General features: G+C 43.3%; 1 protein-coding gene across 1 annotated transcript; it reads left to right on the forward strand.

Moving 5' to 3' along the window:
* The first annotated feature begins 79 nt into the window (after nt 1-79).
* Nucleotides 80-12,228, forward strand: ALDH6A1 (aldehyde dehydrogenase 6 family member A1). Its single transcript, XM_086748608.1, has 12 exons — nt 80-185; nt 400-462; nt 2,888-2,962; nt 4,520-4,681; nt 5,270-5,348; nt 5,898-6,200; nt 6,903-7,024; nt 7,271-7,460; nt 8,142-8,323; nt 9,771-9,950; nt 10,149-10,247; nt 10,687-12,228. Exons 1-12 carry the CDS (start codon nt 120-122, stop codon nt 10,789-10,791), a joined length of 1,626 nt encoding a protein of 541 aa, XP_086604734.1. The 5' UTR covers nt 80-119; the 3' UTR covers nt 10,792-12,228.
* Nucleotides 12,229-15,004: the final 2,776 nt, after the last annotated feature.

The following is a 15,004-nucleotide window of genomic DNA, read 5'->3' on the forward strand; positions in this document are numbered from 1 at the left end:
GAGCGGGGCGGGGAGCGGGCGAGGCCGCTGCGCGGCAGGCCAATGAGCGCGAGGGGGCGGTGCTTCGGGCGGGGCGAGTGGCGCCGTCGGGGGCTGCGGTGCAGCGACCCTCGGCCGGGATGGCGGCGGCGGCGGCGGCGGTGGCGCGCGGCGCCTGGGGCGGGCGGCGGCGCGTGGCGCTGAGGGTGAGGCCGCGGACCGCAGCGGCTCCCACGGGGGGGCCGCCGTGTTGGCGGCGCGGGGCGGGGGGGAGGGACGTCGCGGCCCACCTGGCCCCGGGGCCCCGTGAGTGGGACGGTCCCGAGCGCGGGGTAACCGATAGCACCGCGGCGGGTGGGGGAACCGGGGCGGTCGGAGCCCTGCGGAACTGGGCTGATCTGTGCTTCCGCTCCTGTCCAGCTGCCGCGGAGAGCCGGTGCCCCCTGGATCGCCCCAGCTGCCGCCTCCTTCTCCTCCTCGGTGGTGAGTGCGCGTCCCGCGGAGCGGAGCCGGCGGGCGGGGGGAGGCCGCGGGCCTGGGAGGCGGCGCCGCCCGGGCTGAGGAGAGGCCGCGGGCGGGGGGAGGGCACGGGAAAGCTCCGGGCGCCGCCGCTGCCGGCCAGAGACCCCCCGGGTCCTCTCCTCTGAGGTCGTTTCTGCCAGCTCAGCTCAGCTCAGCGCAGCTCCCCGGTCCGTGGCTCCGTCAGCAACAGACGTTCGGGACTCCCCGTGCCCGGGGCACGGAGGGCCGCCCCCTTCTCCAGCGCAACAGGAGGGAGGGAAGAAACGTTCGGTGTCAGAGGTGTTGGACTCCGGAGCCGAGTCAAACCCTCTCGGGCTGCCCCCTGGGCCGGTCGCGGTGCAGCCCCTCGGGGCTCACCCCCGCGTCGAGCGGGCGAGCCCGCCTGGCCGGCAGGTAGCCCTAAGGCCGGCACATGGCTCAGTCAGTCGCGTCCCGGTCTGGTTTGTCCGTGTTCCTTAAGCGGCACACGTTGTGCCGAGTATACACCAGCCGTTTTCCCCCCGATTTTTAGATGTCTTTTACCATGTCTGATATCTCTTTGATAAGATCAGCAAAAATTAATACAGAATACATGACATGATGATGTGTGAAAAAAGATTGTTTCAAGCTCAGTGGACTGGCCTCTTAACTATCTATGGCAGAGAGAGGATCTGATTCCCTTTGGGCAGTATTGGACGACTTTAACTTACAGTGCTTTTTTTCTTCCGATATCCATGGCTGTACACTCTCCAACTTCTGAACAGCTAAATCGTGATTGTCCAAATAGTCTGCTTTGCTACAGTCCTTATCCCCATAGCAGGCTCATTCTCCACTGACAAAAGTTGGTGATCTTATGGAAAAAGTACAGTCAATGTTAATTCAGCCTTTCCTGACTTGCTTAAAGTATTTTTTCTTTGTATGTGTGATTTTCTAGGTATTCCTTTTTATCAATTTCAAAAAAAAACCCCGTAAATTCCATTGCAATGAAGTCTACGTGGGTCATACAGCTCTGGAGCTTGTAGGTCCACAGCAGATACGTGGCACTTGGACTAATGCAGTGACTGATAGCAGTAGGAGTTTGTCATTCTTTAGGCCAGCACTGGAAGACGTTTTCTGACAGTCAAGAAACCAGGGACTCAGATTTCCTGTGCTTGCTTCCTTCCAGGTTCTAGAGGGGATTGTGTTTTTGTAAGCACAGACTTTTGCCTCTTTTTCCCATGTGTAATTCCAGCTACATAATCATCTGCAGCTTTTTTTTAATCCACTCCTGATGTTACCTCCCAAATCAATAGGTCTTGCTTATCTGTTAACAGTCTTACTTTACACTTCTCATCCTAGCCCTGCTTTCTCAGCTTGTCCCAACTCTTATTGCTGTTCACTTTTTCACTGTCATCACTTGTCCAAACATCCCTGTTTGTTTTTCTTATTCTTCCTCTGATCTCTCTCCCTTTATTACACCTTGGATATCATCTCAATCCTCATCTCCCTCTCAATTCCACATCCTAATTTTTTCATGCTGCTCCCTGATACGTTTGTTTTTGTGGCCCAGTTGTTTTGATGTGTTGTGTCCCATTTCTGTTCTTCACACAGCAGATCTATTTCCCCTTCCTCTTATCAATTCTCTCCAAGCTACTGTTTTATGGCATGATTAACTAGTTCTCACTTTCTCCTTACCTCCCAATATCAACTACTAGTTTCCAATTTTTATTTATACAATAATATACAATAAAATTTATTTATACAATCCCAATCTGTTCTCCTATGGTTTTGTTGCTTATCCGGTGCTAGATACAGCTTCTACCTCTGCTTTTCCTTCAGTCCTACGTTTACCTCCTTTTTCTAGACTTTACTTTTCTCTCCTCTGCATCTGAGTTGAAGAGTTCTGTTCTACATGCTGCCTACCAGGACAGTTACTGTGAACTCAGCAGATGCAGGTTCCTTGCTCTTAGTTGCAGGGAATGGGGAAAGTCCCAATTTTACTCCTGTAGCTATGAGCTGGAGAGATGAACCTACTTAGTGGCTTAATGAGAAGGAAACATGTAGTACAGTGTGCACCGAGTACATGGAATTCTCACAAGGTGAATTATTAACTGTTTCTTTTGAACATTTATGAACTGCAGTTTTTCAATTAGTAAATTGAACCGAACTTAGTAAACATTGGGTGATAAATAGATTGAAATAGTCCTGAACATAAGCATAGCAAGAGTTTTGGTGTAAAGTGAGAGAAAAATGGGGTAGAGAGCATGAAAAAATTCAGCCTAAGCAGTTAGTTGGATCTTGGTTAGATACTGGATCTAGACTCTCTAATAGACAGCATAGCAGTAAATTATGCATGTAATAAAGCACACTGGTGTTTGAGCATCTTGAGACAAAAATCACTAAGTGGCCAGTGCTTTGTCCTCCACAGCCAACAACCAAACTCTTCATTGATGGGAAGTTCATTGAGTCCAAAACTACTGAATGGATTGATATCCACAACCCGGTAAGTGAAACGGCATCAGCCCATATACTGGCGATCACTGAGAGTCTGTGCCTCTGTTCAAGCATTTGGCAAAAGGGGAGAGTACATACGTTTCTTGAGAAAGGCTTAGACTTGGAGCTTAAGATGCACTGTGCAACTGCTTCTCTATTTCCTTTTCGTATGAAATGTCAGTCTTAGGAAAGTTATGATCTCCTTTATCTCCCCTGTGTAGTAAAAACCTGATCTCTGTAAAGGAAGCTTAAACACTGCTTACTTTTTTTTTTTTTTTTTTTTTGCTCATAGAAAGGCTCTGTGATCACTATGTCAAATTTCTAAAGAGTTTCTTTCACCTTGTACGTGAAATGAACTGAGTGTGATTTGATGTCAGCTGAATGTGAAGTCCTGACAGAGACTGATTTCACTCTCAGACCAACGTAAAAAAACCCTGACAGCTGAAGCTCCTTGTATCTGTGAGCCACAATATTAAGAGTTAATTCAGAGGCTGGATGCTATGCAGTGAGAAATAGTCTTAGATTAGTAGCACTTGTACCTGAGTCCTCCACCAAAGACAAATGGAAATGAGGTTGCACTCAGAATTCTGACCCTTCTGCTTACCCTACTAAGTATTTGGACATCAGTTTCTAAAACTTTTCTCCATAAAGCTCTGTTTTGATTTGTTTTGTGGAAGTGATCAGAGCAGCAAGCCATGTTCATGAAGCTCATTTGGTCTCTGCAGTGACCAATGTTCTTGTTTAGTTTTCTTTCTTTCGAGTAGTTTCTCTTTTAGTGATGTACTTGATATTTTTATCACATCAAAAAAGACTTAATTTTTAAGAGCGCATTAGAAGGAGATTAAACTAGCAAAGACAAGCTTTTAAAGTTTAAGTACTGTAGAACTAAAGTTGCTTTTAAAAATCTTACTTTGGCCTAGTGGTCTAGGTAAACTAACATCACTGCAAATTGCACAGTCATGTACTGCTTTTTCCAGTGGAACCTTGCCTCGTTAAATGTGCGAGAGGCACAGCAGATGAGCCAAGACGATGCAGAGGGAAAAGACCAAAGTCCACAGAAACCTTTGCCTTATAGAATCATTGGAAGGAACCTTAGAGATCATTCAGTTCCAACCCCTCTGCCATCGGCAGGGACACTTTCCAGTAGACCAGGTTGCTCAAAGCCCCATCCAACCTGGCCTTCAACACTTCCAGGGATGGGGCATCCACGGCTTCTCTGGGCAGTCTGTTCCAGTGCCTCACACCCTTACAGAAGGGTCATTGTAACTACACTTATATTCTCTAGAATCTGCAAGATAGTCAAGTCACGTAAACTCAAACTTGGAAATCAGCACTGCATTTGCAGCTTTCTGGGTGCCTAACTTGAGATGTGTAGAGTGCAAGTTTTCAGAACTATTCCAGGCCTTTTGTGTGCACCGAGGAATGAGTCTTGTTTGTACTCTCCCCTCAGAAGTACAGCTCCTTGTAGAACAAGGGTATTAGGTGTGTAGTGTGAAAGGACGATTGAATGGTTGGCAGGGGCAGCTGGAAAAAGCTGAGTTTTGATGCAGTCTGTTTTTCCCTTCAGGCCACAAATGAAGTGGTTGGCCGTGTACCAAAAGCCACCGCCAGTGAGATGGAGGCAGCTGTGGCTTCTTGCAAAAAGGCTTTTTGGAACTGGTCAGAAACATCTATTTTGAGTCGCCAGCAAATCTTCCTGCGTTACCAACAACTCATCAAAGACAATCTGGTGAGACACCATGGCTGTGTGTGATGGCTGTTGCTGAATGCGTTGACTTTAGGAATTAAATGTTGACTTCTGGAATTAAATTGAGAGACTCAGGGTTTACTGTGTTCTTGATGAGGCATTGTTGCTATGATTGAGGAGCCACCTGAGACTTATTGAGAGGTATAGCAAAGCACTCTCCAAGCAAATGAGGAAGAAAGGGAATATTATTCTGCATTTGTTCCTTTACCAGAAGACCACAAGAGGAACTTTCAGCCTTGATGGAGAATGTGCCAGTTGACAAAGACAAATGGGACAAGAATATTACTATGACTTCGGATTCCTCTGATTGCTTTTTCTGTGTGTCTGTGATGTGACACATGAAAGCTGTGGAATATAAGCCAACTCATGGTTGATTTTTCTGTAATGTCACCTATGTGCTTTATTAGCTTCTTATCTATAAGGAGCAAATAAATCAGTGTAGGCTTTCCCAAGTTCTACTCGGTCTTCATTGTGATATTCAAATCTCTGTTAAACTCTCTTATCTGTGCACCCTGTTTCACAGGCAGACAGTTTTCTAATGTTCATAAACTTAATCTTTTCCATTTTCAGAAAGAAATTTCAAAACTCATCACCTTTGAACAAGGGAAGACCCTGGCTGATGCTGAGGGAGATGTGTTCCGAGGCCTCCGTAAGCTGCTGGCTCCTCCTGTTTAAAAAGGGGCTTTGAGAACCTATAGGAAGGGAGGAGGTCTCCTGAGTGACTGATTGCTCTGGGGATCTGTACATGTAGCTCTCTTCCCAGCCTTCTTCTGAAGGAAAAGAAGCAGTTGTAAATAACCTGAAAAATTCTCTTAGATTGAGTTACCCTGAATCACTTCCAAGCTGTTAGATCCTTCCTTTTCCTAGGAGTGACTACAAATTGCTGTAAAGGGATAAGAACTTCTTGCTTGTGCTCAGATGTCTAAGGTTGAGTCCCAGGTGGTCCACTAATACTATACCTGTGCTTCTTTTACTGGGGCTGTTTTGTCTGTGCTCTTAAAATGCACTCAAGAGAGAATCCATTCACAATAAGCTCACAGTGCTTGGCAGAGCAAAGGTATTTTCTGGAGCACAATGAGTTTTAAGTTGCGGGAAAAGAGGCTGGAAGAAAGACTTAGGTCAAGGCAGTGGTGAGAAGGGAGTTTGGGGACTGATTGTTAACAGATCATCCAGTGGCATATTGCCCTTTCTGCCGCAGAGGTGGTTGAACATGCTTGCAGTGTGACATCCCTCATACTGGGAGAGACCATGCCCTCCATCACTAAAGACATGGACACTTACACCTACCGTCTGCCTCTGGGCGTGTGTGCTGGAATTGCACCGTTCAATTTCCCAGCCATGATTCCTCTTTGGATGTTCCCCATGGCTATGGTTTGTGGAAACACCTTCTTGATGAAACCGTCTGAGCGTGTACCGGGAGCACTCATGTTCCTTGCCAAGCTGTTTCAGGATGCTGGTGCCCCTGATGGGACCCTGAATATCATCCATGGACAGCATGAAGGTAATAATAGCCCTTGGGAGATGTCTGGAGTGTGTAACTGTTGTGCTGTATGTTTAGTGAAGGTACTAAAGAAGTCGGGGAGTCTGATACTACTGCTGTTAGATAGGTTTGGACAGGCGCTTCAGCCCTCTTGACAGAGGAGAGGTGACTACGACATTCTCTGCCGTTGTGCACCAAATCTGTCAGGAGATATGGTGGACAAAATTCTGGGGGCTGGGGTCAGAGTTCCCAAGGCATGTAAGTGCTCAAATTCTGTATAGCTGCCTAAGCTCCAATTGAAATAAGTAGAGAAATCATCTTGGTTTCACAAGGAAGCCTAAACAAGAATTAAATGTTTCACTGAATATGGAGTAGATGCCAGTATTTCAGCTCCTAATATGATGTTTTGCACAGCACGCTACCTTCACAACATGAGGATGCAAATAGACAACAGTAGCTTCGCTTCAGCGTTGCTCAGGCACCTTGGGAGATGCCCAGAACATGAAGAGATGGCAGCGAGCCAGGTGTATGAGCACGGGGGCAGGACTACACACTCTGAGAAATTAGTGGTGGCGAGATGCATGGACAGGGGAACTCAAATGTAGGAAACACAGGCAGGAATTTTGGTAAGAAGACAGACACTTAGGTTTAGCATTGTGGGGGTGGGGACAGAGGGAAGCGTTTGTGCACCGCAGTATATAATGTATTATTTCCCGTTTGAAGCTGTGAATTTCATTTGTGACCATCCGGATATCAGAGCAATCAGCTTTGTGGGATCTAATCAGGCTGGCGAGTACATCTATGAGAGAGGATCCCGGAATGGCAAGAGAGTCCAGGCCAACATGGTAATGCCTCTGAATGGAGCACACTTCAGCACATAGACTGCCTCTGTCTCCTGTGAATGTTAAGAGAGACCACGCCACTCAGCAGCAGAAGCTGACTTTGCTACTGATAGTTAAGTGATGAGGCTGCCCTTCCTGCCAGCCTGTTGGTAGCAGAGTCATAGCTGCTATGTAAAGATATTGCCAGAGAGCTAGAGAAGTGGGCTGGGGCGGTTAATAATGGGAGACTGTGTATGTGTTATATTTCAGGGAGCCAAGAACCATGGTGTGGTGATGCCTGATGCGAATAAAGAGAACACCTTGAACCAGCTAGTTGGAGCTGCTTTTGGAGCAGCTGGCCAACGCTGCATGGCCCTTTCTACAGCAATTCTAGTGGGAGAAGCTCAGAAATGGCTGCCAGAGCTTGTGGACAGAGCCAAACATCTACGTGTAAATGCAGGTACAGACTGTGATAATTTCTTACAATGTACTTCTCTTCTGTGCAACTGTAGCTTTTTAGGTCAGTGAATCTGCCATGCTATGGTGTGTCCCTTGGAGCTATTGGCACCATAGTTTTGTAGGAGCTAGCAGATTGCCTAGACTGCGAAACACAGCCCTAGACTTGGAGTTAGGAATATGTAGGAAGTCTTGGCAGTGTGATTGTGATGCAAGGTTTATGGGATCAGTATTGTTTAACTCAAACCTACCATTTATGTAGCAATCCTTCCAATGTAGTAGTAAGAGATGTAGAGATCCTTCCAATTTGTAGTAAGTGTGTGATAAAAAGGAAAAATAAAAACAAGTACTTTGGAAAAAAACTAGACTGTGATTTAATTCTAAGAGGATTATCTTTTGCTTATGTCCAATAAAATCCTGCAAAGGGGAAAAGTTTCCTTTCTGAAAAGAATATATCATGGAATTTTGGCTTCCTGGTGATCTGAAATTATGCTTATGCTTAATCTTATTTGTTGATTATGAGAGTTGCAGACTATTACTCTTGTTCATTAATGTCTCAAATCTTTGTTCTGCATCTCAGAAACATCAGGATTTTCAGATATTTCTGCCAGTGTAGTTGTATCTATGATGCCTGTGAAGAGGAAGCTGTTGGGGTTAAAAACTTGGTGTCTCTGCCTCTTCACAGGAGACCAGCCTGGAGCAGATCTAGGGCCTCTAATCAGTCCCCAAGCTAAGGAACGGGTTTGCCATCTGGTTGAGAAAGGAGTAAAAGAAGGTGCCAGCCTTCTTCTGGACGGACGTAATATCAAAGTGAAGGGCTATGAAAATGGCAATTTTGTTGGACCAACAATCCTTGCCAACGTCAAGGTAAGATGACCAAAACCAGTGCTTGATGCTGTATATTGCAGGGTCCGCTGAAAAATGGGTCACCCGAATGAATGATCACCAGGTAGAAAGCCCATAAATGGCTCAGCTTTCCCTTGCACAATTCCAATTAAGTGCTCATTGTAATGCTGCTGTGGAGGTGATAAAGGAATTTGCAGTAGTGCAACATATGCTGAACGAGGTTAATGATCTTAACTTGAACAAAATGCAGTCAATTAAAAGAAGATATCGGCAGTTTGTACTGTGCTAAACTAAATGTCCATGGAACATAGTGTACTGTCTGTAGTAATGGCCAGCAGCAGATGCCTAAGGAAGAGTATGATGAACAGCCAAATGTGCAATTTCCCTTCCTCCGTTATACATTCCTGCAGTTTGCAGTTTAAGGATTTGCAGAAACAAAAATTAAATATTTGTGGAAATCTTCACAAGAGTGATACAGGAAAAGGTACAAAATCTCTTTGTTGTTGAATGTATTCACAACTTCGTTGAGTCAGCCTCTCCATACGATGCATGGTGTGCAACAGGTGGACTCTGCTATGGGGGAATATTCTTTACCAGGTACACATCACCGTGAGTGTTCATACCTAAATTCATTCTTTTATGTTTATGCAATTAGCTGGTATGATTTACTTAATATTTAAGTGTTCGGTTCTTTGTGGGCCTTTTGGTGAGTGATTCTATGATAGCAAAACAATCTTGATAATTCTGCTATTGTATTTAGTATTCTTAGGATTTTATTGATATTATGCTATTATGTAATTCAGGGTTTTAATCTATCTCAGAATTTTCTTGCCTTATTTTCATGAAATCTTAAAATACTTCACTTTCCCGTGATTTGTCATAAATATTGTTAGGTATTTGCAAGTAAAAGTTTCACTGAGATTTTGTGATTCTTAGTTTTCTTACACAGTGGTTAATAGTATGGTAAGCCACGTAAAACTTACAACTTGGCAAATGAATATTTTTATAGTTTGCTGTATTAGCTATTAGTGATTAAAGTACTCTCCAGCCGGTGTTTTTGTATTTGTCAGATGTTGCTAATTATCAGAAATAAATCCTGGACACTGAGTTAGAAAGGATAGCAGGTTCAGTCACCTTGCCAACAAGAACTGAAGTAAACAATCCTGAATTAATCCTGGTCTTAATCAGCCTTGGTCAGAGTAGACCTGTAAGTGAGGTTAGGCAGGCAGTAAGAGCAGAAAGTGCTCTGGAGATGGAAAGCGGTACGTTAGTGGACTAGATAGATGACAGGGCATGGGAAATGGTGAAGAGGCAAGGAGGACTGAAGGATGGCCTGTGGCAATGCAGTATGATGGGTGATCTTAGGAATGTCCTGAGCATTAGCAGCATGTGTGTTTATCATATCCTATTTCTTAGAATATTTTTATTATATCCTATACAAGCTGCTTTTCTGCTGTTTTCTTGGCAGCCAAACATGACTTGCTACAAGGAGGAAATCTTTGGGCCCGTCTTAGTGGTTCTGGAAGCAGACACTTTGGATGATGCCATTGAGATAGTGAACAATAACCCCTATGGAAATGGAACTGCAATCTTCACCACCAATGGAGCCACAGCTCGGAAATATTCTCACTTAGTAGATGTGGGGCAGGTATGTTCAAGCTAGAACGTTGCTATTAGTATTCACCATTTAGAGTGGGTAACCAGCCATCTGTAGTGACTAATCACTGACTACTCAGCCAGCAGTACCCAGCCTCAGATTTAAGGAAACCAAATGCGATAGCTTTGGGAGAGTGCTCTGCAATCTGCTACTTCTTGTGATTAACATGGCAGCTTTCCTTTGGTTTAGGTGGGTGTCAACGTTCCAATCCCAGTACCTCTGCCCATGTTCTCTTTCACTGGCTCTCGTGCTTCTTTCCGAGGAGACACCAATTTCTATGGCAAACAGGTAACTCCTTTATTCAGAGTACTCTATTGGGTTGAATTGGGATAAATTACGTTACAAATGGCAATGGGGAGATGCACATCAGACCTCAGTAAGGAGACTTTGAAGCTGTCTCAACCAGGAGACTGAAGACCAGCCAGTGATCACAGCTGCCATAATACATCTTACAATAGTCGATCCCTTTTTTTTTTTTCTTTTAATATAAAAAAGCAAGTCTTTTTGGGAGATTTGAGAAAGGAGGAAGAACTAGGTAGCAAACTTTCTCATAGAACCAGAATCTTCAGGGAACTAGTAAAAGGAACAGGCTGACAGGAATTGTTCCCACAGAGGAAAACTCAACCCTCTGTAGATAAAGCAAAAACTGTTTGATACACGTCTAGTGCAGACCTGAAGAATTTGTATGGCCAAACATCTGATCCTTTGTGTCTCTCCTTTCCTCCAGGGAGTGCAGTTCTACACACAGCTGAAAACTATCATTTCTCAATGGAAAGAGGAAGACGCTACTGTTACCAAGCCTGCTGTGGTTATGCCAACTATGGGAAACTAAATCAGCCTTTGCAGATGTTCTTCCTGGTGCCCTTCTCCTTCTATGCTGCACTTTCCAGCTTTGTCCTGACTATCATCATTTCCTTGGGAATTAACAGAACGCTCCATTTTCTCAAGGACCTCTATTTCTGTGCAGATCAGGCAAGCTCATATAACGCACAGTCTGGGGTTTCTGTTGCTGTCAGTGGTTTTTGGCTAGCTGAACTCAATTTTTTTCCTACACCCTGTCACAAGTGGAACAACCTTATCTAATTGAAAGAGCAGACAGTGAGATTGGTCTTGTGTTTCTTTCCAGACCCTCTGAACTTGAACATTACTCTGTTTTCCACTTCAATATCTTTAGCCTTAGTGACTCACTCCTGGCTACATCTTGTAGCAGTTTTCTTTACCTCTTTATCTTACCTGTTAAGATTTTGAGTTCACCGTACTCAAAGATGAGTACTCATTTTGAGTGACATAACTGGGACACCCTGGGTGTCTCAGAAGTGACTTTACATACAATGAAGACAGCAGGTTTGGGAGTTGAAAATGTCAGACTTTCATCTGTTGAGCAGATTCCAGAACACTTGGGAAATGGCCTTCTAAGGATTTTTCAGGAAAGCGTATTTGATTGCTTGCCTGAGGATGAAAGAAAATCCTGTATGGTACAGTGGCCTTCACCATGCCTCTGACAGCTTGAAAACTTCTATTCCTGTCATGCATGTGGCTTGTATTCTCCAGCTTGCTGTCAATTCCATTATACCTGAAAGTTGTTTGGTGCCTTTTTACAGTGCTAACAGATATGTGCCTACAGGTCCTGTAACATAATGAAACTGTGGAAGCAGAAATATAAACTTGTGTCTATGTCTTCGCGTCACAGCATCATGCGGGTCTGGGCGGAAGGGAGAATAAATAGACAGGTCAGTAGGAAGCAAGAACACGGTTTTTAATCACAAAGCAGCCAGGCCTGTTCTGTTGGTTTCTTTTCCTGACTATAGCTGTGTTTCTTGTGTTGATTGATTGATTCCTTGTCACATTTGCTCACAGTCATGTTCTCTAGGGACTGCAGGTCCTATTACTAGAGAAAGAGAAGACTTGGTAGACCTTGTTTTTAAGAGTCTCTGCATTTGGAACTGGAGAGCCTGTATTTTTATTCCTGGTTCCTGCAATATGATGCAGCCATGAGGGATCTGCAGAAAACTCATTCAAGCACCCATGGAAAATAATATTCTAATGATTGTAACCATTACTTGTTCTAATTAAATGACCTGAACATGAACACTTTGTATCCTGCTTTCTGGTAAAGATGCCGTGTAACTGACAGTTATGTATTAATGCAATTGCTGTGCATTCACTGATGTTGGTATCTTGTTTTTTCCCCTCTGCTGTACCCTAGAGGGAAATTCTCACCTTGCAATTTGATTATGAATTAAAAACATGCTAATACGTTTCTGCAGAATATGACTGTTCCTTGGTAAGGCATTCTATGGGTGTGATATTGACTTTATTCCCCTCTTTGCAGAGGTTGGTCTGTGGCTCCTGTAACCCACATACATATACATCTTCCTTTTACAGTGTTTCAAGGACCTCTGTACCAATTTTCTCATACACCATTTCCAGGAATGCCTTGTTTCTATTTCCACATGCACATCATTTGATCACAAAAACTCTTTAAGTTTCACATAAATGACTTTATTACAACCTGGAAATATATCTTCATCAAATTATAGCAACATATATATACAGAGTTCTAACCACTAGTCCAAATCCACTAGCACCACTAGTGCTTTCTACGGGATCATCCAGGCTCCTGGCTTGGGAAATAAAAAAAAATATTTATTTTAAGAAGGACAAAATTAACTATAGTTCAGATGGATTTCTAATGCTTAGTCAAAGCAATGGTGTAGCAAACGGGGGATTTAGAATTTGCAGCTTTACTTACAAGGTAACTTCCAAAATGAAAAATGCAGATGAGTTGATAATTGCTGTGGCTGTTGTTCATGCAAAGTGTACAGCTGCCTTACTCTCTCTGTGGTGTTAGCACCTGAGTATGTGGGAGGATTAATGCAGAAAATAATTAATCTGGTAATTTTGCCTGCTATGTAATGAATATTAGGTTGGGAGAAGTATTTTCTATGCTGCAAAGATAAAATATTTAGGTAAATTGCCGTTAAGACATTGGCATTCATTCATGCACCCGGGAAAGGAATACTAATTAACAGCATCTAATGCTGTCTACAGTCATTCACTTCCAAAATGCCTTCATTTTCTTCCTAATCAGTATTGCTATTCTTAACTTTTCTGTTGTCCTGCTGAAACCCATTAGATCTTTCCTTTAGAAATTCTAAAATCCAGCTTCTCCTATAACAAAAGCAGTCTTTATTATCAAGCTTACCTGCTCCCTGAAGAATTGCAGGAGTATCTCTGCACTTTCTCCAGACTTGTTATAGACACTTGTATAATCTTTTTGTTTGTGTGCAAACATCTTTTCTGATGATCTGCATTTCCAACAGTATTTTTTTGAACAGATGGTTTTAAATAATTGTACTATAAATACAAATATTGTATCTGCCTTTTTTAGTTAATTAAATGCCTTTTTAGATCGTTTCAGATCCACCTGCCTCATCTCACTGCTGTTACTGCTTTCCACTCACCTGTTTATTCTCCTTTTTATTTCAACATTCACTATAAAAAATAAAGCTAAACAATGTCTTCTCTGTTATAGAAAATTATAATCTAAGTATAAAGTATCTCATAATAAATTTATTTAGACTTTATTAAAATACAGTTTTATAGTCAACCCTTTGTCACCTATTAAAAATTGTTTCTTGCCAAGAGGCACTGCAGTCTAGATTCTCAAAGCTATTTTGTACTCTTTAAGTCCAAAAATTATGTTAAAATAGTTTAACTACCTTTGAGAATTGGGTACTGTGACTTGCACTTCTGTTTTTTTTTCCCTGTCTGTGAAAAAAAAAAAAAAAATAGGCTGCAACTCACTTCCACTCCCATTTCTGGAAGTGGCAATGTGCCTCTCCAAAGGAGGTGTCATCCTTCCGTATAAATCCCTCCACAGCTCCTGCTTATGAACGGTATCTGGTCATTTGATGTCTGTCTATTACACTTCGGTTTGTGTGCTTGGCTGCCTCCTGTCTGACATGATGGCATGCCAGAACCCCTCCCTAACTTACTCCTCCAGGGAAAGCTGATACTGCGGCATGTGTAGCCCTAATTTAAAATAAGCTGCATCATAATACAAATTCTGAGATACTGACACTTAGAAATCTGAGATTTTGTTTTATTCACTATAAAATGTAATTTTGTCAGTCAGTGCTGTACTGCATGTGATCTTGGTTTTGGTATGTCGGTGTCTGTTTCATGTAATGGCTTAATTTTTAGATTATTATGAAGCTTGAGGAAAACAGCCTTTCAATAATAGAATCATAGAATCTTAAGGTTGGAAGAGACTGCCAAGATCATCAAGTCCAACCACCAACCCAACACACCATGTCCACTAAACCATGTCCTGGAGTGCCACGTCTACACGTTCTTTGAACACCTCCAGGGATGGTGACTCCACCACTTCCTTGGGCAGTCTGTTCCAGTGCCTGACCCCTCTTTCAGTAAAGAAGGGTTTCCTAATATCTAATCTAAACCTCCCCTGCCACAACTTGAGGCCATTTCCTCTTGTCCTATCACAGGTTATTTGGGAGAAGAGACCAACACCCACCTCCCTACAACCTCCTTTCAGGTAGCTGTAGAGAGCAATGAGGTCTCCCCTCAGCCTCCTCTTCAACTGAAAGCACAATGCAAAGTGCTGACATAAGGGAGAAGAGTTGAAAAAAGACTGGATTTGCCATCTACTGGATGTTTCTGTTCAAATGACCAGCAACATGGTAAAGTTAATTGTAACTTTTAGGCGTCAGTGTTGTCAGCTCACTGGAGTGAGTGAAAAGCAAAAGAGCAATGCCAGAAGACCAATGCCTGTAAACCCAAAAAGACTAAAGAAGCAACAATAATTATTACATTTGAGATCTCCATATTCTCTTTTAACCTTGATAAAAAAAAAGATCTATATAATAGCGATTTATTTCAGCCATATAACTAAAAAGTGTGGCTCTACTCTTCAAGAAGGAATTCGCTACTCCTCTGTACTGGATAGGTGGAAAGAAATCGGTGGGATGTGAGCAAGAAAATTGCCTCCTACCAGTTGACCTCACCGATGTCCTGGGGATTAG

The sequence above is a fragment of the Chlamydotis macqueenii genome, chromosome 5 (genome assembly GCF_036417535.1).
Source record: "Chlamydotis macqueenii isolate bChlMac1 chromosome 5, bChlMac1.mat, whole genome shotgun sequence".
NCBI classification, from domain to species: Eukaryota; Metazoa; Chordata; class Aves; order Otidiformes; family Otididae; genus Chlamydotis; species Chlamydotis macqueenii.